Source organism: Peromyscus leucopus, chromosome 5 (genome assembly GCF_004664715.2).
Source record: "Peromyscus leucopus breed LL Stock chromosome 5, UCI_PerLeu_2.1, whole genome shotgun sequence".
NCBI lineage: Eukaryota > Metazoa > Chordata > Mammalia > Rodentia > Cricetidae > Peromyscus > Peromyscus leucopus.
The window spans coordinates 143,751,243-143,775,513 of record NC_051067.1 but is presented as its reverse complement, the minus strand read 5'-3'; the positions used below and the strand labels follow the sequence as shown (position 1 = coordinate 143,775,513).

Below are 24,271 nucleotides of genomic sequence, written 5' to 3'. Positions count from 1 at the left end.
CCAGACAAACACAATCAATCAATCAATCAATCAACCAATAAACAAATAAACACGTGTAAATAATAATAACAATGTAGAAAGTATGATTAAGTTTACTAATGGCATTTAATGAAATGTCCCTTTATAATATGTGACCTTTTGTGGATATGCCTTTGTAAATCATCCTCTAAGGAGTTTACTCTTGTTTTTCAACTATTTATTTATTTAAATTTTTATTACATGTGGGTATATGTACCACATGTGTAGCAGGTGCCTGCAGGGGGCAGAAACTGCAGGGGGCAGGGGTTAGTCCCTGAAACTGGAGTTGTGGATGGTTGTGAGCCATCATGTGGGTGCTGGAAATTGAACCCAAGTCCTCTGGAAGAGCAGCCAGTGCTCTTAACCACTGAGCTCTAGCCCCTATAAAGAGTTTGAATGATGAAGTTAGATGGTGGTTTTTCCACTCTCTAAACAAAATTTCTCTATAGCAGCACAAATAAATATTCAGATAACCCCTGTCACCCATTTGGGAACACAAAGTGGCCAATATTCGTATTCAAGGCCGATCTAGCCTTCATTTGGAGCCTGTGGAGTCTTAAGAAATTTGTTCACTTTGAAAGACCAGTGAATCAAACTGTTTATCCATCTTTTCTGATAATAATGCAGATATTCCACATGAATTTTACTCATAAAAAGTCTATCTGTGTTGGTAGCAGTAGCATCGGACTCAACTTACAAGTATTGTCTTAGAGATAAATGAGCTCATCTTTACTTGCTATAGATTGAATTTCTCTTTAGAATACTAAGTACCTTCCAGTCCCATCTCTCTAGATGGTGGTGAAGAAACAGATGCACTCTGTAATGTGATGTCAGGATCTACCCACACTACTATATTCAACACATGTTATTTTTCAATTCAACTCAATGCACCACATGTATGCACGTACATGAGTTAAATATGGATGCCATACCAAGTCGCCGATTCAAGTATGTGAGCATGACTTTATCTGCCTAACACAATCACCTCCGAAGAACTTAGCATGTCAGAATTGCAGGTGAGGAAAAAGACAATGGCCATGGCTTTCCTTCTTTAAAAAACAGTTAAAGAAAGTGATAGAACAGTCATGATAACAGCTGTTCTGGACTTCACCTGCATTCCTAATCCTCATTAATGGATTGGTGTAATATTGATGAATTGTTCTTGGTTCACTTGGCTCCATTGCAGTCAGTGTGTGAACATGATGTTTTAAGAATACAATTAAAGTGGGAGTTCTACTACAACTTTATGAAATCTTCAGTTTCAACTACATTGAAAACATGATTAATTAGTGTTCTTCTCTTATGAATTCCTTACAGATGGGATGAGTGTCTTCACGTTTTCAGTCATTATTCTCCAAGCAACAGATGTCCAACCATGGAAATGGTAGAATACCTTCCTGAGTGCATGAAAGTAAGCTCCCTAAAGCAAAAGTCTTCATGGGTATGTGCTTGGCATGTAGTATGGTAGGAGGACTTATACTTATAATCATGACCTCATAACAGTAGTTTCTATCTTCACAGTTTTTAATTTTCAAAGTCTATGAGGGAAAATAGCCAACAAATATTTAATGAGGACCTGCTTAGAAAAAAGAATCCTAACAATTATTGCCTATAATATAATAAAATTTGGTAAATAGAGTTTTCTTCTTCAAATAATTCAAGTTTAGGGCAGAGACACAGTGGTATTTGATACCTGAATGAAAGCTTTTTACAGTTGCATTTGTTTCTAACACTTATCCTAAGATGTTTTCCTTAAGGATACAGGTACCTGACTTCCTATATAAATCAAAAGGCCCAGGAGGGCCTTCTCAGAGAGCAGGAATCACTAGGTTGAACAGCAACTACTTTTATTTGCAGAAGCCTCTCCCACATGGCACACTCCATTTCTTCTTTTTTTTTTTTTTTTTTTTTTTTTTTGGTTTTTCGAGACAGGGTTTCTCTGTGTAGCTTTGCGCCTTTCCTGGAGCTCACTTGGTAGCCCAGGCTGGCCTCGAACTCACAGAGATCCGCCTGGCTCTGCCTCCCGAGTGCTGGGATTAAAGGCGTGCGCCACCACCGCCCGGCCATTTCTTCTTTTTTGCACACTCTGCTCTAATGTTAAGTGGTAGTGGTCATATATGGTCATTCTGATGGAATTGTTTTCTTTGTACTAGGAAGATACTATTAAATATGTGTGTCTATTCAAACATAAAGATAAGTGTATGGCTTGATGAGCACTGCAGAACATGATTATGAGGCTCCTGCACCCCAGATGAGCATATAACCTAAATGACCATATAAGTGACAGGAAGCAAATTCATGGTATTAATGTAAAATGGCCTTTCCTAGGGCAGCAGTGCCATTAGGAGAAAACTCCCAATTCCTTGTTCTTCCTGGAGAAGGATCGTGAAGCAGAGGAAAGCATGGGAATAGCTTGTAGATTATTGTAGACTCGAAATAAAGTTCTCTCTCATGTACAATCTGCTCCCCCAATATCTCAACTAGGTTTTCTTTCTCAAAGGTTCTTTTAGACTTCTGCATGATCCCTTCCACAGAGGACAAGTCCTGTCAAGACTACCACGTAAGTTTATTTTGTTAAGATAATCTGAAGTGTATTTCATAAAAATTACTTGAAAATATGAAAGTGATGATACTGTAGTTCCACAATCTATAGCAGATGATGGGTATTGGCTTCATATTGCACTATTTATTTATGAGAGAATATTCTCCTTACATTCTGTTTCTCGCAAATATTTAGTTACTTCTTCTTCTTCTTTTTTTTTTTTTTTTTGAAACAGGGTTTCTCTGTGTAGCTTTGAGCCTTTCCTAGAACTCACTCTGTAGACCAGGCTGGCCTTGAACTCACAGAGATCCACCTGCCTCTGCCTCTGCCTCCAAAGTGCTGAGATTAAAGGCATGTGCCACCACCGCCCAGCCTCTATTTAGTTACTTCTAATGCCATTATTTAGTGTTATTTCCAGTATTTACATTTACTTATATATTTTATGGGAAGAGTGAATATCTAAAAATTCACATGTCTCATGACCAGTTATCCAGATGCTTCTCATGCATCTATGAAGCTATCTAGGACGTCCTGTCCTCCCTGGTTCTGAGAGTACAGAGTGGCAATCATTTTCTCTCAGGATTATGAATCTAGACCACCAAATTTTGGGTGGCTCAAATCATTTATGTAGGCAAGGGTCTAAGTCATATAATTCTATTTTTTCCTCATTTCTGTAAAGAAATTAAAAATATCTTTGTAATATATTTATTTTTGTAATTTGCATGTAATAACTTAATTTCCTTTTCTCCACTTGAAATTACTAATAGTTACACCAGTTGACTTTCAGCAAAAATTTAAGCTTGCATATTTGATTTATCAAGAAGAAGTGACAGGGCACTGGACAGATGGCTCAGTATTTAAAGGCATTGGTTGCTCTTTCAGAAGACCCAGGTTCAATTCTCAGCACCATCATTGTGGCTCACAATTGTCCACCACTCTGGTTCCAGGTGATCCAATACCCTCTTCTGGAATTTGTCGACATTAAGCACACATGAAGTGTGCAGACATACATGATGGCAAAACATCCATAACATCTAAAATAAATAAATAAATCTCAACAAGAGTTTTAAAAAGAAGTAGTTGGAGATCTTTATTAAACTAATTATTAGACTAATATTTTAAATGTATGTCTCCCACAGATTGAATATAATTTCAAATATCTTCAGTGCCCACTAGAAATGACCAAAAAAATGACACCTACCCAGGATGTGAGATATGAGCCTCTGACAGTCCTCAATGTAAGTCTAGTGTTTGTGTTAGCTGACTTGTTTCCACTCAGACTCTGAGTTGCTTGGCTACAACAAGATTGATGGAAATGGAAGAGCTCTGGGGAGACAGTTTTATAGTGCAATGATGTCCATACCTGCAATGCTGCCCAAGCCTGTATTTTTTCACTTTGGTATTTTCTAGAATTTATCTTCTCTGGGGAATAGCCTTTGTAGGTTGATATATTCATCTGTCTAGCAGGATCCTTTTAACTGGGGTCTCTGTTACTCACCAAGGTAATGTGCTCTGTGTATTATGCTAAAATCAGTGTTTTGTGAATGATAAAGGATCTGGTGGGTTCTCCTGTACTGTCCAGGCCATTCATTTCTCATTTTATAGTTCTGTGATAATTAAAATATAATTTTTAAATAGATACTAATAGTTACTAATAACACCCTCAAAAGCTTATAATGTATACATTATTTTAACTGCTTGTATGTGCCCTACTGATGAAATTCCTTCTAGGAAGACAGAATGAGGGTAAACTCTTGCCAATTTATCTATAATTTCTATTTCTGCTGCAACCCTATTTAAGATTAACAAGCTTATACCACATCATTGGGACAGAGATTAAAAGAGACATACTAAATCAAGTGGTTGCACTGTATAAAAGTGATCTATCTATCTCTCTCCCTCCCTCCTCCTTTCTCTCTCTCTCTCTCTCTTTTGAATTTTTTTTTTTGGGGGGGGATGTTGAGACAGAGTTTCTCTGTGTAGTCCTGGCTATCCCGGAGCTCTTTCTGTAGACCAGGCTGGCCTTGAACTCAGAGAGATCCACCTGCGTCTGCCTCCCAAGTTCTGGGATTAAAGGCCTGTGCCACCACCACCCGCACATTTTTACTTTTTTGTGAAAGTTTGAACTTATCAAAATTTCTAAAATAACCAAATGTTGCACTCATAATACCACAATAACATCATAAATCAGAAAACAAAAGGCTCAGTTCATCTTCAGCTGTTTAACATCATTGTGTTTATTACCTTTTCCTTGTTTTCAGGTCATGGTACAACATAACCGCATAGAGCTTCTCAACCACCCTGTGTGTAAGGAATACTTACTTATGAAATGGTGGGTACTAGTCTTCTGTTTAAAATGATGTTCCCTTTAACTCTACCCAGACTTCTAAGTAATTATATTGCAGTGGTATGTTGTTGTTTTAGATATTATTATGTTTTAGAATTTGAGTGGAGCAAGCATTGAAGGCAAATTTTGTCATTAAAAATCATTATGGTTATCTTTGACACTAAGATTTGAAATACGTGATTTTTAATGTGAGACACAAACTAGCCTTGTGGGTCGTGAAGTTTAGTAAGCAGTGAGACAATAGGGGTGTCGTACAGAAAGGCTCCATTTGCAGCTATGACACATGGCTGAAAACACTCCTTTTCCATGAATTGGTGAGATTTGCATCGTCATTTGCTCAGCAACTGAGATTCTATCTCTGAAAATGAGGAAGGTGAATAGGAAGAACTTTGGTTGTAAAATACAAGGAATTTATAAAATAGATGTTCGAAATAGATCATTGCTATTTCTTCCATAGGTGTCCGTAAATATTTTTATTTGAGATGACTCAGTTGTGATTTGTTCATTCTTTTGTAGGTGTGCTTATGGTTTCAGAGCCCATATGATGAACCTAGGGTCTTATTGTCTTGGTCTCATTCCCATGACCTTTCTTGTTGTCAAAATAAAGCCTGGAATGGCCTTCAACTCCACTGGAATCATCAATGAAACTAGTAATAATTTGGATCCAGTAAACACTCTGGTATTTCAAAACTTCAACATTTAAAATTAAGGAATGTAAAAATGTGTTTTTCTTTAGAAATAACAAGTTCATTATCATGATGTATCGGGACTTTGATTATTATTAACAGAACTTACATGTGGTAAAAATTTCTTCTAAAACTTTCTTGGGTTGAGAACAAATATTAACAAATGGTCAATAAGACAATATGCAAAGAAATTGACGTCTAGCTAAAACGCTAAATGTGAGAACTTACAACTTTTCTGAAATAGCATGGACTTGTAATTATGGAGAATATAGGGAAAGGGGAATAGGAAGAGCTGTTGTGTGAGTGTGAGGTTTTTTTTAATGAAATAATGGGAAAACATTAGAAATAGTGATGATGCTGATGTAATGATGTGAATGTGTTTAATTATAGGATTTATATTTTAAAATGTTAAGGTGTATTTAAGACATAGAGTTTTTAAAATGGCAAATGGGGGTGAGGTGGGAGGCAGCAAGATGGATTAGTGGTTAAAAGCACTTGTTGCCAAGCCTGATGCCCTGAGTTTAATACCCAGGACCAAAATGACAGAAAGAAAGAACCCATTTCTTGAAATTGTCCTCTGATCTTGACCTTCATGTTACAGCATGAGTGCATGCATACATGCATGTGTGCACATACCATATACACAAAACAAGTAACAAATACAAACAATAAAAATTGCAGTGAATTTTATAACATGTGTACTTTACCACAATTTTTTAAAATATATGTAGATCTGCAGACCTGTGCCCCTTCATAATTCACTTGGCAGTGTTTGAACATGAAATAATCAGGGTAAGAAATGAGCATGTAACCTCTACTAATGAGATGAGTATTGGCATGATGATAATTTTCAGTTTAATGCAATTGTAGACAGTGCAGAGAAGTGAAGCAGAAGTAAAATAAAATCTACTGGTGGAAAATTATGATGCAAATAAAATTTGTCTACTCTTAAACCCTTATAATCCTTTTGTCTTACATTTTTTGTTTCAGAATTCATTTCCAATAACAATATGTATGGTTCTTGTTTTCTTATCAAGTATATTTGGATATTGCAAAGAAGTGGTCCAAATTTTCCAACAGGTACATAATTTAGTTTGTATTTCTAAACTATAACTATTTTAATATCGAGAGTATGAATTAACTAGTAAACAATTATTTAAATGGTATTGGTCATGTTCAATTCACACAACTTGACTCATATGGGAACTTCAAAATGTAGAAATCACATGCTTTTTGGTCAGGTCACTCTGCCTAGCTGGCACATATGAGGAGGAACTGCTCCGCCATTCCTGCTTCCAGGCGGGACTGTCAGTCCACTGCGATCATCATGAAGGGCTTCACCGTGTTTGCTCTTGTACTATTTAAGATCGTTTGCCGAGAGTTATTTTCATTGTAATACTATAAATTCAATTTCAAATTGGAAATGTATTTTTAAGGAGCTTCTTCTATTTCAAACAGGTCTGTCTTTGAATCATTGCCATAAGAGGAATGGTTTTTCTTTTTATTGAAAAACCAAATTGTTATAAAATATGGAAACTTATTTTTTGAGCCAAGGGTCTTACTCTGGCTGAATCTGAACTCATGATCTTCTTGCCATCACTTCTGGAATCCTGGGATTTTCTGTATGTGCCACATACCTGACTCGGAAATTTATCACGGCATTTTCTTTTACTTTATTCTTATTTTTAAGATAATGAGTTGGGTGCACATTAGACATAAGAATTTTATTAACTATCCAAAGATCTTTTCTTTGGCAACTGAGAAAGATCCTTTATTTCTAAGCATATATTTTGAATTTTTATAAATCATATCTCTTTTGTAGCATTACATTTTTGAAATTTTTCTTTGTTATATAATGTAAGTGCATGGATATCTGTATTAAAGACTTATGGCATTAATACAAATTTGTATTCACTTACTATTATACATCACAAATACTTTCGTGTGTATGTGAATTCTTTTTTTCAGTAAGTTGTCACAATCCTGAGAATCAAGTCGCATTAATTTACCTTAAATTATTTGGGGCACATTATTTAGACTCACTTATCTTCTTTCATCTTCCTAACTGAACATTTCAAATGATAGCTTAAAAACTATGACATTATATAAATCCTCGTTTACAGCTGATCTCCCTTTTTCTGGTTTATTTTTAAATGGTCTATGGTATGGAACATTTAATGTCTAGAATATTCTACTAAGCACATCATTTGCTTTGGCTTTGTTCTCTGGTTAACTTTCAGCACAGGTCTCAAACTTCTTTATAGCTGGACTTGTTCACAATACCAGAAATGTGTGTCCTTACAGGCAGAAAGATCTCAGGAATTATGAGACCAATCTGCAATTCTTTAGAAGTTCCCTTAAGCCAGGTGGTGGTAGCTCGTGCGTGGATCTCTGTGAATTAGAAACAAGCCTGGTCTACAGAGCAAGTTTCAGGACAGCCAGGGCTACAAAGAGAAACCCTGTCTCGAGAAAACAAAAACAAAAAAAAACAGCCAAACAAACAGAAGTTCCCCTAAGAGGGAATATGCCATTTATCGAGAAAACAAACAAAAACATGCAGCATTTTCTTAGTTATCGGGTACCCAGAACACTAGGACGGCCAGTGTCTTTGCCACCTCTAGCACTGATTGTAAGTCACTCCAGAATGACAGATGTGATGCTTGGTCTTTAAAGCATACAGATGCCAGCTTTCTCCATGTGGTAATTCTCCACCCTTCTCTATCCAGAAAAGAAATTACTTCCTGGATTACAACAATGCTCTGGAATGGATTATCTATACAACCAGCATCATCTTTGTATTACCCTTGTTTCTCAACATCCCAGCATATATGCAGTGGCAATGTGGAGCAATAGCAATATTCTTATACTGGATGAACTTTCTATTATATCTTCAGAGGTAAGACCAGTTTGAATGATTTTTATATTCTTTAAACCTTTTTAATATCAAAGAAAGACTATTTTAAGTGATGTGAATTTGTAGCTTGCTTCTCACTGTCTCCAATCATTTTAAATGTGAGGATGTTAATATACTAATCCTGAAGGGTGGGAGCCTCAGTGTGTAGACTGAGGCTTTAACTCCTCACTTTGGGACCCATTAATTATTTTTGGTGTATGTCATTGTGTAGAGGGAGCAGTTCTGCCTATGCAACAAGATGTTGTGTAGTTTGCAACATTCCAGATTTCTATCCACTAGACACTAGCTGCAGATCTGCACCCTCAGTGTAACAACCAAAAAGTATCCAGACATGGCCATAGTCCCCTCAGTGCCAAATCTGCCATCATCAACAAGCCTAGATCAAACATGGGCAGAAATGGAAATGAAAGTGTTAGCTACTCTTGTTTCATCTGACATTATTTGGTAAAAAATTTACTTTGAATTAAAACACTCAAATTAATTGAATAAAAGTAATAAAAAACAGGGAATAAAATAATCCAATTTTTAAAAAAGTAGTAAGTGATTCAAGAGAGAGAAAGTGGCCCAAGTTCTCGTCCCAACAACTGCTGATGCTGAGTTAAGCATCATTTTCAACATGTTTATGATGGCACTACCTCCACTGTGTCAAAGAAGAAGTTTAAACACTGAATAGCAGTAATTTACTGAAGGTTTCAGCCAGTAAACCGAGATACAGGTTGGACCGGAGAGTCTTGGGTCTCCAGGGATATGCTTACCCCACTCTAATCTGCATCCCTGGAAACAGTGCAGCCGTGCTGACTGAAGTGTGGGCCCTTGGAGAGGGAGGACAGGGCTTTGGGAAAAGGCAGTGACCCAGAAGGAATGCAGAGTCAAGTCAGGCACTGTCAGTGATCTGGCCACATTTCTGGTTCTCTTTGGGAACATAGCTAAATTTCCTTTCAGATTTTCCAAAAACTGTATTTTTTGATTGACATATAATATGCATACATGTTTATAAAGTACAAAGGGATGTTTATTTTCAGGTATAATTTAAGTAGTGGAAGCTTGTTATATGATGTGATTTTTTTAAAAGAGTCTTTGACAAAGGAAGAGTACAAGCTAATGGCCAGATCTTGCACTTGTGTATCCAAGCATCACAGTGTAGCATGCTAAGGGTGGGTTGTAAGGATGGAGGAGTGTAACTGTGTACTTCGTGCCCTGTCTTGGGGGCTTCTGAGAACATGAGCTCCTTTACTTGGTCTCTACTTGAGTCATCACAGAATTTCTGTCCCTAATCCCTTTATTAAACAACAGGCCTCATTCTCTTTTATTTGGGTTGTGAGGGTTTCTGTTAATCACTCAGAGTAAACTGCCATCCCCTTGGTCAAGTGGTAAAACAAAGAAAGCTGGCATTAGTAAGAAATACTCTGCCCGGGGCTACACAGAGAAACCTTGTCAAAAAACAAATTTAAAAAAAAGGAAGGAAGGAAGGAAGGAAAAAAGAGGGAGAGAAATAAAAAAGGAAGAATGAAAAAACAGAAGAAGAGGAGGAAGAGAAAGTGAGGGAAGAGGAGGAGGAGGAAGCAGCCCAATGGTCAGTTTGAAAAGAAGATTTGGTTACTTGAAGATTTGCATTTATTTATTTATTCCAAAATGCCTGGCTTCAGTGATCTCCTCTATTAAACCTCTTACCTGATTTACTCGACGATAAATACTGAATGAAACACCCCTTGACACCAGAGTGAGCAACTGCTTTAATACTTTTGCTTTTCTAGGTTTGAGAACTGTGGAATTTTCATTGTTATGTTGGAGGTGATTTTTAAAACATTGTTGAGATCAACGGGCGTGTTTATCTTCCTCCTATTGGCTTTTGGCCTCAGCTTTTATGTCCTCCTGAACTTCCAAGTGAGATATTTACATCTTTGGTTGATATCATTACTAGTAATATTGGAAATACATATTTATACTTAAATCCTAATGGCCTAGCAAATTAATAACTGTATTTGAATAGTTTGTATCTTATACATCTTTTAAATGATTTTATTGATGAGAAAGTATTATTTTATTAATTAGATTTTTCTCCGGTCAAAAATTTATATTTAAGCACCAAAATGTGTTTTACATTTACTTTTGATGATTGTAGTTTGTTAATAATACTTCTCATGACTATATCTTAAGAGCTACATGTGTGAATTTTAAAAGTATTCTTAGTATAATTCTCATCATTTAGTCATTCGGAAACCCTTTTTCATGATATGAGATTTTCATTTCCTGTTTCCTTTTCTTCTTTTCTCAGGATGCCTTCAGCACTCCATTGCTCTCCTTAATCCAGACTTTCAGCATGATGCTAGGAGACATCAACTATCGAGATGCCTTCCTAGAACCATTCCTAAGAAAGGAATTGGCATATCCAATTCTGACCTTTGGGCAACTTATTGCCTTCACAATGTCTGTCCCAATTGTTCTCATGAATTTACTAGTAAGTGATATCTCATTGCTCACACCATTAATTTTACTTGGAACATTTAATAATACTGTCTTAGGGTTTTCTATTGCGGGAAAGAGACACCATGACCACAGAAACTCTTGTAAAGAAAACATTTAGTTGGGGTGGCTCACTTACAGTTTCAGAGGTTCAGTCCATTATGATCACGAAGGGGAGCATGGCAGTGTACAGGCAGATGTGGTGCTTGAGCTGAGAGTGTTACATCTTTCAGGCAACAACTATCTACTAACTGTCACACTGAGGAAAGCTTGAGAAAAAGAGACCTCAAGGTCTACTCCCACAGTGACACACTTCCTTCACCAAGGCCATACCGCTTTTTTTGGGGGGGAGGAGTTAGAGACAAGGTTTCTCTGTGTAGTTTTGGTGCCTATCCTGGATCTCGCTCTGTAGACCAAGCTGGCTTCCACAGAGATCCTCCTGGCTCTGCCTCCCGAGTGCTGGGATTAAAGGAGTGTACCACTGCCACCCGGCAGCCATACCTCTTAATAGTGACACTCCTTTTGAAGGGCCATTTTCTTTCAAACAACCACAAATACCAAGGATTCTTAACCCCTTAAGCATCTATGTATTTGGGGTGTATTAGTCAGCTTTATGTTACTACAAGAAACTACAGAAGGCAGCAAACTTAGAAAGATAATGTTTAACACCTCCTGGTTCCCATGGTCCAGAGACATGGTGTCCAGATCATGGAAAGTTTCTTAGTTCCTGCCTCCCCATCTTTGCTCTTTTTTACCTCCCACATCTTCCTCCAGGTGGCCTACATCCTCAGGGCACTTCATCTCTGTCATAGCGGTCGTTGGAAGAGTCTACAATCTCATTTCTCTGCCGAATTCTTCCTAAGCATTTTCACTACAGAGATAGCTATTTAAAAGCTGATCATTTTGTTTTAAAAGTGGGCCTATTAAATTCATTTTCATAACTCTTTAGAAGTCTTAATCCAGTCCAAACCCATCTGTATGCTTGGCTCACCATCATCTTGATCTTATCCCATCCCCATCATCCCCAGGACTGTTTCAGCTTTCCTTCATGCTTATGGAACTCTTGTGCAGGCTTTTCCTTTTTCATGGAAAACAATCCCACCAGAGGCTAACTCTAATCTTTCAAAGTTCAAGTGTCAGGTCTTTTGGACAGACTTCCTTAACCAATGACTCCAACCCCATCACTCATTCTTCCACTTTGGCAGAGATCTTGCCACAGTTTGCATGTTTAATCATCAAGATAATAGTATTAAAAGCTCCCAGGCCTTTGAATGACTCTATTATAAGGACAGAGGACTCATGTGCAGGATTCACCTGTGTGAAAAAGTTGTGTTGGAACTTGTTACAATGCTTTGTCTGCTATTCCTTGAGAAAATATAAAAGACACTATGTACAGCACTGAATCTGCTAATATCGTTTTAGACTTCCTGGCCCCAGAAATGGAAAAAACAAATTCACATTGTTTAGATTCTATAGCATTTGGCCTATGGTGTTTAGTTGCTTATATACCACTTAGTCGATGGTGTTTAATTATTGACATTTGAATGGAAAGTAAGACCAATCTTAATTGCATTTTTTGTTGAGCTATGATTGATCTTTTGCCATATTATAGATTGGTTTGGCAGTTGGGGACATTGCCGAGGTCCAGAAGCATGCATCACTGAAGAGGATTGCTATGCAGGTAAGTATTATAATTATTAAACACATATTGAAATCAATACTCTTATGATTACTTGTATATAAGAAAGCTGATTTTCTAAGTGCACCATTTCTTAATATAGATGTCTCTCCGTATTGAGAATTGCCACCTGTACCTGTTTGTATGTTCTTGTTATGATTAAAAGATAAGGGATTATCATAAAATACCCTGGAGTAATCTACTCAGAAAAATTGAGAAAGTGTCTGACAACTCGTATCAGGTTAAGTTATAGCCAACTGAAGAAACTAGCTTAGTTATATGCTGAGCCAAATGCAACATTGGTGTGAGGGTGTGTTTGTGTGTGTGTGTGTGTGTGTAGATATGTGTTTGTATGTGTGTGTATATGTGAATGTATCTGTATGTATGTGTGTATAGGTGTGCATGTGTTTATGTGTCTCTATATGTGTGTATATGGGTGTGTACGTATAGGTGTTTGTATGTGTGTGTCTATGTATGTGCATATATGTACATGTGTGTGTATGAGTATGTACATGCATGGATATAAATCTGTGTAAGTGTGTATGTATGTGTTTTTATGTATATGTCATGTATGTGTGTGTAGGTGTGAATGTAGGTATGTATGTGTAGATGTATGTGTGTATCTGTGTGTGTATGTGAAGGTATATGTGTGTAGATTTGAGTGTTCTATCAGGCTGATCTTGAACTCACTTTGTCACTCACTTTGGCCTTGAATTCATAATTCGCCTGGCCCAACCTCCTGAGTCCTGGAGTTACAGGCCTGTGTCACCCAAATGATATGAGGATTTTTTCTTATTACAGCCCAAATGTTCCATTCAGAAGCTCTCCTGATAGTTTGGCATGTGAAGCACGTGTAATTAAGTACTCATGGTCAAGGTGTGATCCCATCCATCATTGACTTATCTTTGCCTTAGCTCCACACTGTCCTGCAAACTGGTTTTATGGGTTGTTAAAACCAAGTAACATGTCTTCCTAACATACATGCTGTTCTCCTGGCTGGCATCAGGGCTCCAACCTTTTCCTTTTCTCAGAATAGAAGTTGACTCCAATATTTAAACAGTCTTATAGCCAGAGGCCTGGGGAGAGATGGAGTCCCTCTTTAAAATAGCTTCTCTTCCGTCTGGGTGTTTGAACTGCCTATAGAATGGGTAAATTAGTGGAGAGATGGTGGGCAGTGAATAATGAGGGCCTGGAGATGTAGCTCTATGATAAAGGCCTTGGCTAGCATTGAAAGACATTGGGCTTGATCTTCAGCAAATTATCATAAAAATCAAAACAAATATCTGACCAGAATTGCAAGCAAAGCACAAGAAAACACAGCTTTTTTAAAATGGAAACTAATTTACAGTATGCAAAGGGTGGTGTACATCATAAAAATAAATGGTAAGCCAGATAGTGAGTGTGTCTTACTTGAGGCACACTTCATTTGAGGCACCTTGCTCAGGAATGTCGTTATAGCTCACTATTCATGAAAGCCATTGAAATCCTAGGTATTGAAAGCAGTGTGGTCTTAGATTAGAAAGCGAGTGCCACTACACAGTTGTCACAACCACCACATGCAGAGAGACACCAAGGGCTAGAGATACAGGACAAATGGGAGATTGAGGATTCCATGGAAGACTATTGGGAGCTCTTAACTGAGCATGTTTAAGGGCCTGGGTTGGACCCCCAGTACTGCCAAAAAATTAATAAACAATATGAGAATTAAACTAAATACCAGCTCAAAACAGAAACATTAAAGAGATGAAATACTGTGTCTCCAAAGAGAAGTTATATTCAATGTATGTCATGGGTAAAACTTTCTGCCCTGCTAATATACGGAGAAAAAAACACAGAAGGATTGTAGGCGTGATAGTTGCATTTTGGTTTTCCTTTTGTTTTGTGCATTGAACTGCATTTGTGTGTTCACTTTGTATCTCCCCACCTAAGCAATCCTTCCTTTCCTGTCCTGGGCACATCATACCATTCAAACTTCCCAGCAGTGCTGAACTCTTGGTGTTGTAACACCCTAAGCATACAGGCTATCTCATTCTTCTTTGTATCTTCAGTGTGGATTACAGCCTCTGCCTGAGCACTAAATACCCACTTGCTAATATTAAATTCTTCAGTCATTTCTTCGACTTCACTTGTGGATTGCTCTGACCTTGTGGGGGATGAGGCGAGAGAGGGACAAGTAGGTGACTGAGCTAAGTGGCAGGTGAAGGAAGCCTGGCCAGCTCAGTCACTGGGTATAAATCAGGACATGGGAATCCACTTTTATTTTGCTCTTGAGGTGATTGCTTCAGAGACTAATCAAAGATTCATTAATAAACCCAATATACATTTTAGGTGGAACTTCATACCAACTTAGAGAAAAAGTTGCCTCTCTGGTACTTACGCAAAGTAGATCAGAAGTCCACCATTGTGTATCCAAACAGACCCAGGCATGGCAGGATGCTGGTAAGTACTCTTAAGGAAGAGCATACCAAATGATGTTGTATGACAGTCATTCATTGTGCTGACCTTAGCAGTATCCCTGAGAAGACTTTGGGTCTGCTCTGCCTGTGGGAAAGAAGTGGTTGTATTTTTGTAAGTGCACAACACATTATATGAAAGTATCAGGATGTCGGGAGGGAGACATCTGTTTATGCACAGCATCACATCCCTGTAAGCTCAGGCAGATAGATGGGCAGGCTATACCCTTTTAGTAGCTGTCTACAAGGGCAGGTATTCATTTGCTTTTCCTAATCACTTGCCACATACTTTTATGTGTAGACTTATGTTCAGATGTGTGTGTTTAAATGCAAATATAGAACACAAAGTAAAGAACATATATGAGAATGTCTACTTTAGAAGTCATGTAAAATAAAGAAAGACCAAGTAAGGCCAGTATATTATACGAGAGAAGAACCATACTAAAAGTCACAAGTTCCAGATCCTAATTCTGTCATACCCAGGCTGCTCACATCTTATGACTCTTCTTTTTGAGTTCTTTGTATGTTGATTTTACCTTGTGTAGTCACAAAATCATAATCTCTGCACATTAGTTTAGGTATTATTTTAACTCCAAGCTATCCCCTACTCTTGTACATGGTTGAACCTAAGCCCAGAATATCCATAATTCATTTCTCTAGCTGAGAGCTTACTTTTGAGGTCCAGGACCTGCATTCAACTGACCACTTTTAAGATTCTACTCATCTGTCTCAAAGCGTCTTTAAACCTAGCATACCCAAAGCCAAACTTCACTTCTGCCATGCTTCACCCTCTCCTCCCCACAGAGAAAAGGTCCCAGTGTTTCCCTAGGGTTCACTGCCGCAGTTCATGTACTATTCATCAGCCTAGGTGGGCTAGCCATCCTGGTTATGTAAGACATCCCCTTACTTCTTCTTCTCCCCTCTAGTTCACTCTATTTCTAAACATAGTTCACTTGAATTCCTTCATGTCCTGGACTCCTAGAATTACCTCATTCTTGGCCATTTCACATCTACACTTGACCTTCTCTAGTCGACTATGATTTAAAAGACACTCGGTGAAGCTGGGGTACAGCTCAGTGTTAAAGAGCTTCCTCAGTACCTGCAAGGCCCAGTGTTCTGTCCCTGCTACCAGGAAAAAAAGAGAGCACTAAGTAAAAAAAATTATTAATATTTAACTTCAGAAATGTTTATATGGGAAATACTGTTCAGCAGTTGAATTGTGATCAATTATGAGGCAGAGTAGTTTCAAAGAATTAACACCTCGTATATGGAACAGTACTGCTCATAATGCAGAATGGGCATTTTTCATGAGAATTTGTAAAATGGTACAACAAAGTCCTTTCTTAACAGCCCCTCCCACATTTGTGCCTTCTGTATCATTTGCATTTTTAAATTTTTCTCTTACGGATGACTTCACTGTAGCTATTGGCCTGATGGTTTCCCAGGTAGACGAGGAGCTTTGTAAGGCCATAGTGGTAGCCTAGGAAAATTTGTCCTGCTGAACCTGACTTGGGGACTGAGCTTCAGTGCGTGCTCATGAAGTAGTTCTGAATTTAATTCACCCTTAGTAACTACTGTGTTTTACCCACAGCGATTTTTTCATTACTTTCTTTGTACCCAAGAAACACGGCAAGAAGTACCAAACACTGACATGTGTTTGGAAATGGAAATATTGAAACAGAAATACAGGTTTGTGTTTCTCCATCTATCTTCATGTGGGAAATTGGGTACAGTTACATTATGATACTGGTATTTTTCTCATATATGAAATTAGGCTTTATTGAGGGACATTGCTCATGCACTGAAAATCAAGAGACATATTTTAGGACTCTATGTGTGACCATTCACCAGCCAGTTTGCCATCCAAGGAATAAATGGATAAGAATTAAATGATAATTTCCTTACTATTGGGTTCATTATCATAAACTATATTCTTCATGAGCCAACTGGGCTCATATAACAGAACCCTAAAAAGGTTTGGAGAATCCCTTGAATAGCTACCTAGTGGACAGGAGATGTGCAAGAGGGCTGTACAGTTTACCTGAGTTTAGATTCCTAATCAACTATTTAGTAACTATGTCCATGGGAAGGCTGCTTAACCTTTCTATGCATGTTTCATATCAGTAGCTAGAAACAACAGCTGGTCAGAAAGTAATCCTGTAACTTAGGGAAAATCACTCCCACTTCAGGAATGGATGGCGACAATGAGGCCACAAGCTGAGCTGTTACTTGGTGCCGACCATTTCTAGTCCCTCGTTCTTGCCACAGTCACAAGGGCTAAGAAAGGGGAAGGGATTAAAAATAAGTTCCTGACACATGTGTGCTCTTACAGATTGAAGGACCTCACTTCTCTCTTGGAAAAGCAGCATGAACTCATCAAACTCATTATCCAGAAGATGGAAATCATCTCAGAGACAGAAGATGAAGATAACCATTGTTCTTTCCAGGACAGATTTAAGAGGGAGAGGCTGGAGCACATGCACAGCAAATGGAATTTTGTGTTGAATGCAGTTAAGACAAAACCACACTAAATATTATTATATAGTATATATTATAAATATATTAGTCCTAAACATTAGTCACCCAGACCTTTAGTGGGGTGCCTTATGGGAGTGGGAGACTTACTGCTTGACTTACTTCAGTGAATGTCAGTTTGGAAAGAGCAAAGAAAGAGGAGTTGGACAGATGTCACCGTCACTGCATGGGAAACTGTAGTTCCTGAAAATCATATATATATATTATGTCAATCACCATGTATTGGGAATATCCTTTCTGACATATTCAAGTTGGACTTTAATGAAGGGTAATCTTATTTGACTGAATAGAAAGCAAAGTTGTTAGAACACACATTATGAAGGACAAGAATAAATGTAATTATTAAGCCAGGACACAAATGTCAATATTAGATTCCTATTCAATATATGCTGATATAATATGATTAGATAACTATAGTTATATATATAGTGGTATATATAGTGGCATAACTATATAACAGGAGATGTCTATAGTCCCAAGTATTAGATTCAAACTTCTACCATATAAAGCCTTCCTGTGTTAGAACCTGGGGTGGGACACTGTAATCTCTGTTTCTATGGTCCCTCCCTTCTTCATCTTCACATTAGCATCACCCTGAGACACTTGACTGAAGTCCTAATTAGTAGACTGTGGTAAGTGTGAATGTTATAGTCGCTGTGTGTTCCCTCTGTATTTACTTTGTCAATTGTGGTAGTTTAAATGAGAAATGTTGCCCATAGGTTCATGCGTTTGAACACTTGGACCCCGTTGGTGTTGCTGTTTAGAGAGGTTTGGCAACCTTGCTTGCTCTCTACTTTCTGGGTGTGGATGAAAAATGTGATCAGTCAGATTCCTGGTCCTGCTGCCATGACCTCTTGTCCATTATGGACTCTTCCTTTGGAACTGTAAGCAAAAATAAACTGTTTTCCTTCAAATTTCTTTTGGTCATGGCATTGTATCAGAGCAACAGAAAGTAACTTGTATACCAATGGTCTTAATACAGGATAATACCTACACAGTCATTCCTCAGGGATAGCAGTATGGATTTTTGTTGCATTTAGCTTTTTGAAAATTACAAACGTGCCTTCATCAGATCCACGCCGTTATTTCTTTCATGTGTAATACAAAAGTGTGAATTCACATTACCCTAGCACAGAACTTCATAAAGTGATTCTCATGTTTATTCACTCACCAACTCCAGAAGACATCTACTCCATGAACATGACTTTAGCTATGCATGTCCATATGTTATATGTGGACAGGGTTGTTCTGAATGTTTTTATATTCATAGATGTTATTGTTTTGTGTCTCTTTCTCTATTTGTTATTCTTTCCCACTGGATGTTATATTTAGGTTACAAGATAAATTGTACCTCATGTCCATATAGTGTAGGGCCTCTGACAGTCCATCTTATTTTGTGCACCCACCACAGTATACTTACATGGTCTAAGAGATGGCTATATTGATAGTCTCCACCTTCTTGCTGCCAAATACATCCAGTACAAGTTCAACACTAGGTGTTGCATAGCAACTTGTAGTATTATAAACTGAGACAATTTTACAATCATGGCTCAATAGAACACATGGCATGGAGACATAGAGGCAGTGTTCTACGTGTCTTCATCTTTGATGTGAAGTTCTGTGCTTACCATTAAATTACAAAAGCTAGAAGTTCCCAATGCATCAGGTATCTACTGATTATACTACTAAGTCCTTCACTGTCCTCAAACTCTGCACAGTACAGATCTTCACGGCTACTGAACACCAGTGAAACACTGTGCCTCACACTGTGGGACTGCGTACACTGAAGTACGCAGGGTGACTTACACAACCTCCAAAGTCTGGAACTCCTAAAGCTCACAACTAAGTGAGTCATCATTTGTCTTCCGATGTTCTCTTCTGCTGTTGCCTCCAACACCATTTCTTCTGCTCACTTCTCTCTTCCTGCCTGCCTCCTCTTTCCTGACTGTTGCAGTGGTGTTTCCATCCCTGAAGTCTCTTCTTGATTCTGATCTCTTACACACTTTTGCCTTTACAATGTCAATATCATTATTACTCTGCATAGTACAGCTGACACACAGAGTCCTTTTTTCCCTTCACCCAAAGCCCAGTCTTGCATCTCCATAGTTTTTCAAATTAACCACATACAATGTTGAATTTAGAACAGATCTTGACTGGTCTAAATTTAACTTTCCATCAAAGATTCCAACATTTTCTCAGGCTCCTACATCTGAAATTGGCATGCATCAAGATATGTTGAGGCATTCTTCCTGAAGAAGAGCTCTAAGGCTTTATATCCACACTGCAGTAGTATCTCCAAGGTAAAATGCTTTCATGGTATCTATATAGCCCTGCGTCCTTCCCAAGTATTACTAACTAAAGAACAGAGATCATAAAGATTTCCTTCCTCCACAGAAATAATGTAATCTTCTTAGTCTAATTTAGCCTCTTCTTCTGGTAGGGAATCACTCTTGATCCAAAAAGTTCATGACTCCTCATCTTCCTCCTCCTACTGTCTTCTGTATGGCCTGTTCTCCCTCCAGCTCTTTCCAAGTTTACCCGATGTGGTACCTCCACATAGAAATCCCCCTGAATTATGCTCCTTGTCTCTTGTGGACTGATATGCATGTCTCTCCTATTTCTGCCTGTAATGATGACTATGGCCTGCCTCCGACCAGGCATGACATAGACTTGTTCATGGTTTACTCCATCTTCAGTCTTGGGTGATATAAAGTATGGCACCTTTCTTCACTTTTTTTTTTTTTTTCATACTCTGTGGTTTCTAGAATGCCACCTTGTACATAATTGATGCTCAACAAACACAAACAAGAATCAAATAAAATCAGTAAAAATAATAAGTACAGGCCAGAAAAAAAAGGTAAGGAAACTGCCTCAAAGGGGGTTTGTGCCCTTGTACTATTGGCCCTGTCCTGCTAACAAGACTTCTTCCTGAGGCGAAGTGTCGTGAGAGCCACATGGCCATGCCTTTCCCTCTCAGTGCTTCAGCCTGGGTTACTTTTATACTTCTAACTATGGTCAGAAGGAACGATAGAAGGAGTTTGCACTCCGGTATAGAACAGTGTGTGCCTTCATATGGACTCTAGTTCCCCTAAGTTCAGTAACTACGATTTTTCTCATCTCTCCAGTGATGACAATAATGTATGTTCCTTGGGGCATTGGCAAGATTAGACAATGTGCACACAGGGTACCTAGCTCAATAAATGCTGTTTGGAGAAAACCAGTCCAGCAGATGGAAGCAGACATAAAACTTTGGAATTTTTACATCCTACCAATTATTCTTTAAATTTTCTTGGAAGTTAATTATCATATTGCTGTAAACTGAAGCTCCCAGATAGTCCCAGAGCCCATTACCGAAGTTATAATATAAGTCACACAAATCACAAAAACATTTCACTAAAATAAAACTCCTCAGCATTTTAGACTTATTTTTGCCTCAGACGCAGATGAACAAACATTGCTGAGAACAGACTGTTGCTACTCATCACAGAGTGTTTTAAGCTATCTGAGACATTTTGATATGATCAGATTAAATAATGATAACAAGGGAAAGGCCTGTGAGGGTTCCTACATATCAGACACTGCTAGAAAACCCATGTCTTAACTCTTCAGCATCTGAAAACCATATGTAGGTGCTATGACGACCACTCCTGTTTTATGAAAAAAGTCTTGATACCTCCAACCTGAATACCACACTTGAAGTCAAACAACTGAGACAGGAACACAACCACACCTTCCCAGATTTTGTGTCCTCATCATGAACCTACATCCTCTCCTAAAAAAACAAACAAGAGAAAAAGGACATTATTTGACCAATGGCTTCATGCTTAGGTTACTGAGCGGACTCGTGCAGGGAAACACTGTAATTGTTGGTGTTAGAAGGCTAGAGGACACAGGACTTGCAGACAAGGAAAGCAAGTGTGCAGACTTGCCTTCTCAGAGACTGTCTAGCTCCTACCATTCTGTAGCTGTTAGATTAAATGATACCACATGCTTCACAGAGCTACCCTAAAGATTTAGTGAGTTAATACTAGTACAGTATTTGAAATAGTGACTTGGCACATAGCACTCCAAAAAGTACTAGCCAGTATGGAAAATGTATTTTTGCAAAGATCTGAAAGAATATTCATTTATTTAAAGATTTTTTTTTCATTTTTGTTCCAGATTAAGAAAAATAAGAATTATGCAAATCTATCTTAAAAATTCAGTGATGATATCATATTTCACAATGTTTTCTAGCTTGGTTCCAAATTTCACAAGAATAATTTGATTCATGTACTGAATGTGCCATCACTATCTCATCAGGCCAAAATTGATGTGTTGCAAGTTATAAAAACTCAAACAAGCAAGTTGCTTTTGTGAATATGATTGAAATAGACCTCACATGATTTCAAGGGATGTGATTCATAAGAAGGTTAAAAGAGGTGGGGAGGAAAAAGAAGAATATGAAGAGAAAACACATAATTCGAGAATTAGGTATAAATATTAGTGTTTATTAAGAGTCTCCCAGGTTCTCTATCTATCAAATGTGTTTAAGCCACAAACTTATTTTAAACGATATTTTTAGGCACAACCCTATTTTAAGAGGCAGTTTAGACACTGTTGCATCCTTCTAAAACAATGAGCCATCGACTGTGTTAAGAAAATACTTTTTAAAACTATCGAAGTACTGAGAAGTATCTATAAAACCACATAGTCAGCACATGCAGTGAAAACTGGGGCATAGCTCCAGACTCAGGTCCAGACACCCAGCTTTCTACCAAACTTGGCCTCAAGATCTGGAGTATCATTAAGAGTATCAGGGATATAAGAATATTGAGAGAATCAGGAACTAAAAAGCTTCCCGATCATATACAAAAACGATGCCTCCTACCCAGAAAAGTCAGAATCAAATGGCAGAGGATTTGTTTCCAACTCTATAACTCTTTCCGTTCAGTTCACTGAGTAGTTTGGTGATGGATTAAACTTCATTGTGTCATATCAGACCACTATAGCCTAAAATATCTTAACTGTATATGCATGTCCACATGCGTCTGGGTATACATGTATGTGGGTGCCTCTCAGGTCAGAAATGCAGATATAGTTAAATGTGACATATAACATAAGGACCAAGGGCAAATCCTCATAGAAAACAACTCATATATTTACAAATTATCACCACTCAAGCTCAAGTTCCGATGACCTAGGCAATAGCCTTCCTACCTGCAGATTATATCTTCTGTATTGATCACTGACAACTCTTCACACAGTCAAACTGTTTACATTTCACAGTTACAAGTGGTGAACAGTCAATGGTATATTAAGCCACCTGCTTTTATTAGGAAAAAAAATCAATTCTACTGGAAGCAAAGTTAAGAACATAAATAAATATAGAGAAATGCCTTGAAATTATTAGAACTCAAGAATATAATTTACACAGACAAAGCTCCTGCTAGTACATACATGAACACACACTATAAATAAATTAGGACCCACAAAAGCTCAAAAACATACTGAATACTGCACAAACTAAAACAAAATGACCAATTCTGACAAATCAGAAAAAAAAATGCAAAATAGAGGAGGACAGAATATTCTGTATTTGCATTGAGAAGTAGTTTCCAGAGTCTGACTTAAACTATTAAAGGTGTGTAAACAAGGAAGTAGACAGAGCAGAAGGAACAGAAGGAATCTAATGCATGGAACCTGGGGGCAAGGACCAATTCAGATAAGATTATTACTTACACTAAGGGAGGTTTTGCTGACGAAGAATCCGTGCTGTTGGCCTTTGTCTTAAGTAAACTATCAAAATATGGTGCTGATAGAGATGAATCATATGTAGAAAAACATGGGAAGTCTTATCACACCTGCAGTAGGCTAACCCCGGCTCTATGCTTATGCACCAATTCCCCTACAAAGGTTATTAAAACACAGTTGCCAAGGAACCAGGAGAGCCTGCTAAGATGAGGCAGTCAGCAGAGGATGCCAGCTGCTAGGCTGATGCAGGTATTCAAATTGTTTCCAAACTAGATGCGAGCCTGGCCAGGAAGGTGGTGTCCATGAGATAGGAGGGCTTATGGCACGGATCAATAGGTGACTGTATTTCCTGGGTAAATGTCACCCCTTCACCTGACCTGGCTTTATCTATTTTTATCTCTGTCCACATTTTGCTCTTCCAATTTTTGCCACTTGATCCCATTGGGAATGACTAAAGAGAGTTTTAGTTTTCAGTCATAACCTGTGGAATTTGTGCTTGTACATGAAGGGAGAAAAATAGTAAGTCTGAATCAATACTTCACTCGGCCTTCCTCTTCTGTTACCTGGGTTTTAGTCCCCAAAGTGAAGCCACCTTGGCCCAAATGTCAATGAAGGGTTGTGACATCATCCCTGAGTCCTTTGTGATCTAAGTGAATGGCTGTGATTCTCAACCTGTGGGGCATGACTCCTTTGGGGTTGAAGGACCTTTTCCCTGGATATGCAGAAAATCTGATATTTACATTATGATTCATAACATAACATTACAGTTATGAAGTTGACAATGAAATTAATTTTGTGCTTGGGAGTCACCACAGCATGAGGAACTGTATTAAAGCACTAAAGCATTGCAGCCTTGGGAAGGTTGTGAACCACTGCTCTAGAGGACTTCAGCTTCATGAGGT

At 38.1% G+C, this 24,271-nt stretch overlaps 1 protein-coding gene across 2 annotated transcripts in view; it reads left to right on the top strand.

Moving 5' to 3' along the window:
* Trpa1 (transient receptor potential cation channel subfamily A member 1) overlaps positions 1-18,554 on the top strand; it is a 45,314-nt gene extending 26,760 nt beyond the window's left edge. The window contains exons 15-28 of one of the 2 annotated variants that reach the window (XM_028864648.2): positions 1,336-1,429; positions 2,519-2,578; positions 3,700-3,798; positions 4,822-4,892; positions 5,424-5,586; positions 6,584-6,673; positions 8,320-8,489; positions 10,262-10,391; positions 10,783-10,965; positions 12,583-12,651; positions 14,977-15,087; positions 16,693-16,790; positions 17,434-17,628; positions 17,669-18,554. In XM_028864648.2, the coding sequence (XP_028720481.1) occupies positions 1,336-1,429; positions 2,519-2,578; positions 3,700-3,798; positions 4,822-4,892; positions 5,424-5,586; positions 6,584-6,673; positions 8,320-8,489; positions 10,262-10,391; positions 10,783-10,965; positions 12,583-12,651; positions 14,977-15,087; positions 16,693-16,790; positions 17,434-17,628; positions 17,669-17,696 (1,561 nt within the window). In that variant the 3' untranslated portion in view covers positions 17,697-18,554. Of the gene's footprint in view, positions 1-1,335; positions 1,430-2,518; positions 2,579-3,699; positions 3,799-4,821; positions 4,893-5,423; positions 5,587-6,583; positions 6,674-8,319; positions 8,490-10,261; positions 10,392-10,782; positions 10,966-12,582; positions 12,652-14,976; positions 15,088-16,692; positions 16,791-17,433 lie in introns of both variants that reach the window. The other variant, XM_037205628.1, reaches the window with a different exon arrangement.
* The last annotated feature ends 5,717 nt before the right edge of the window (positions 18,555-24,271 follow it).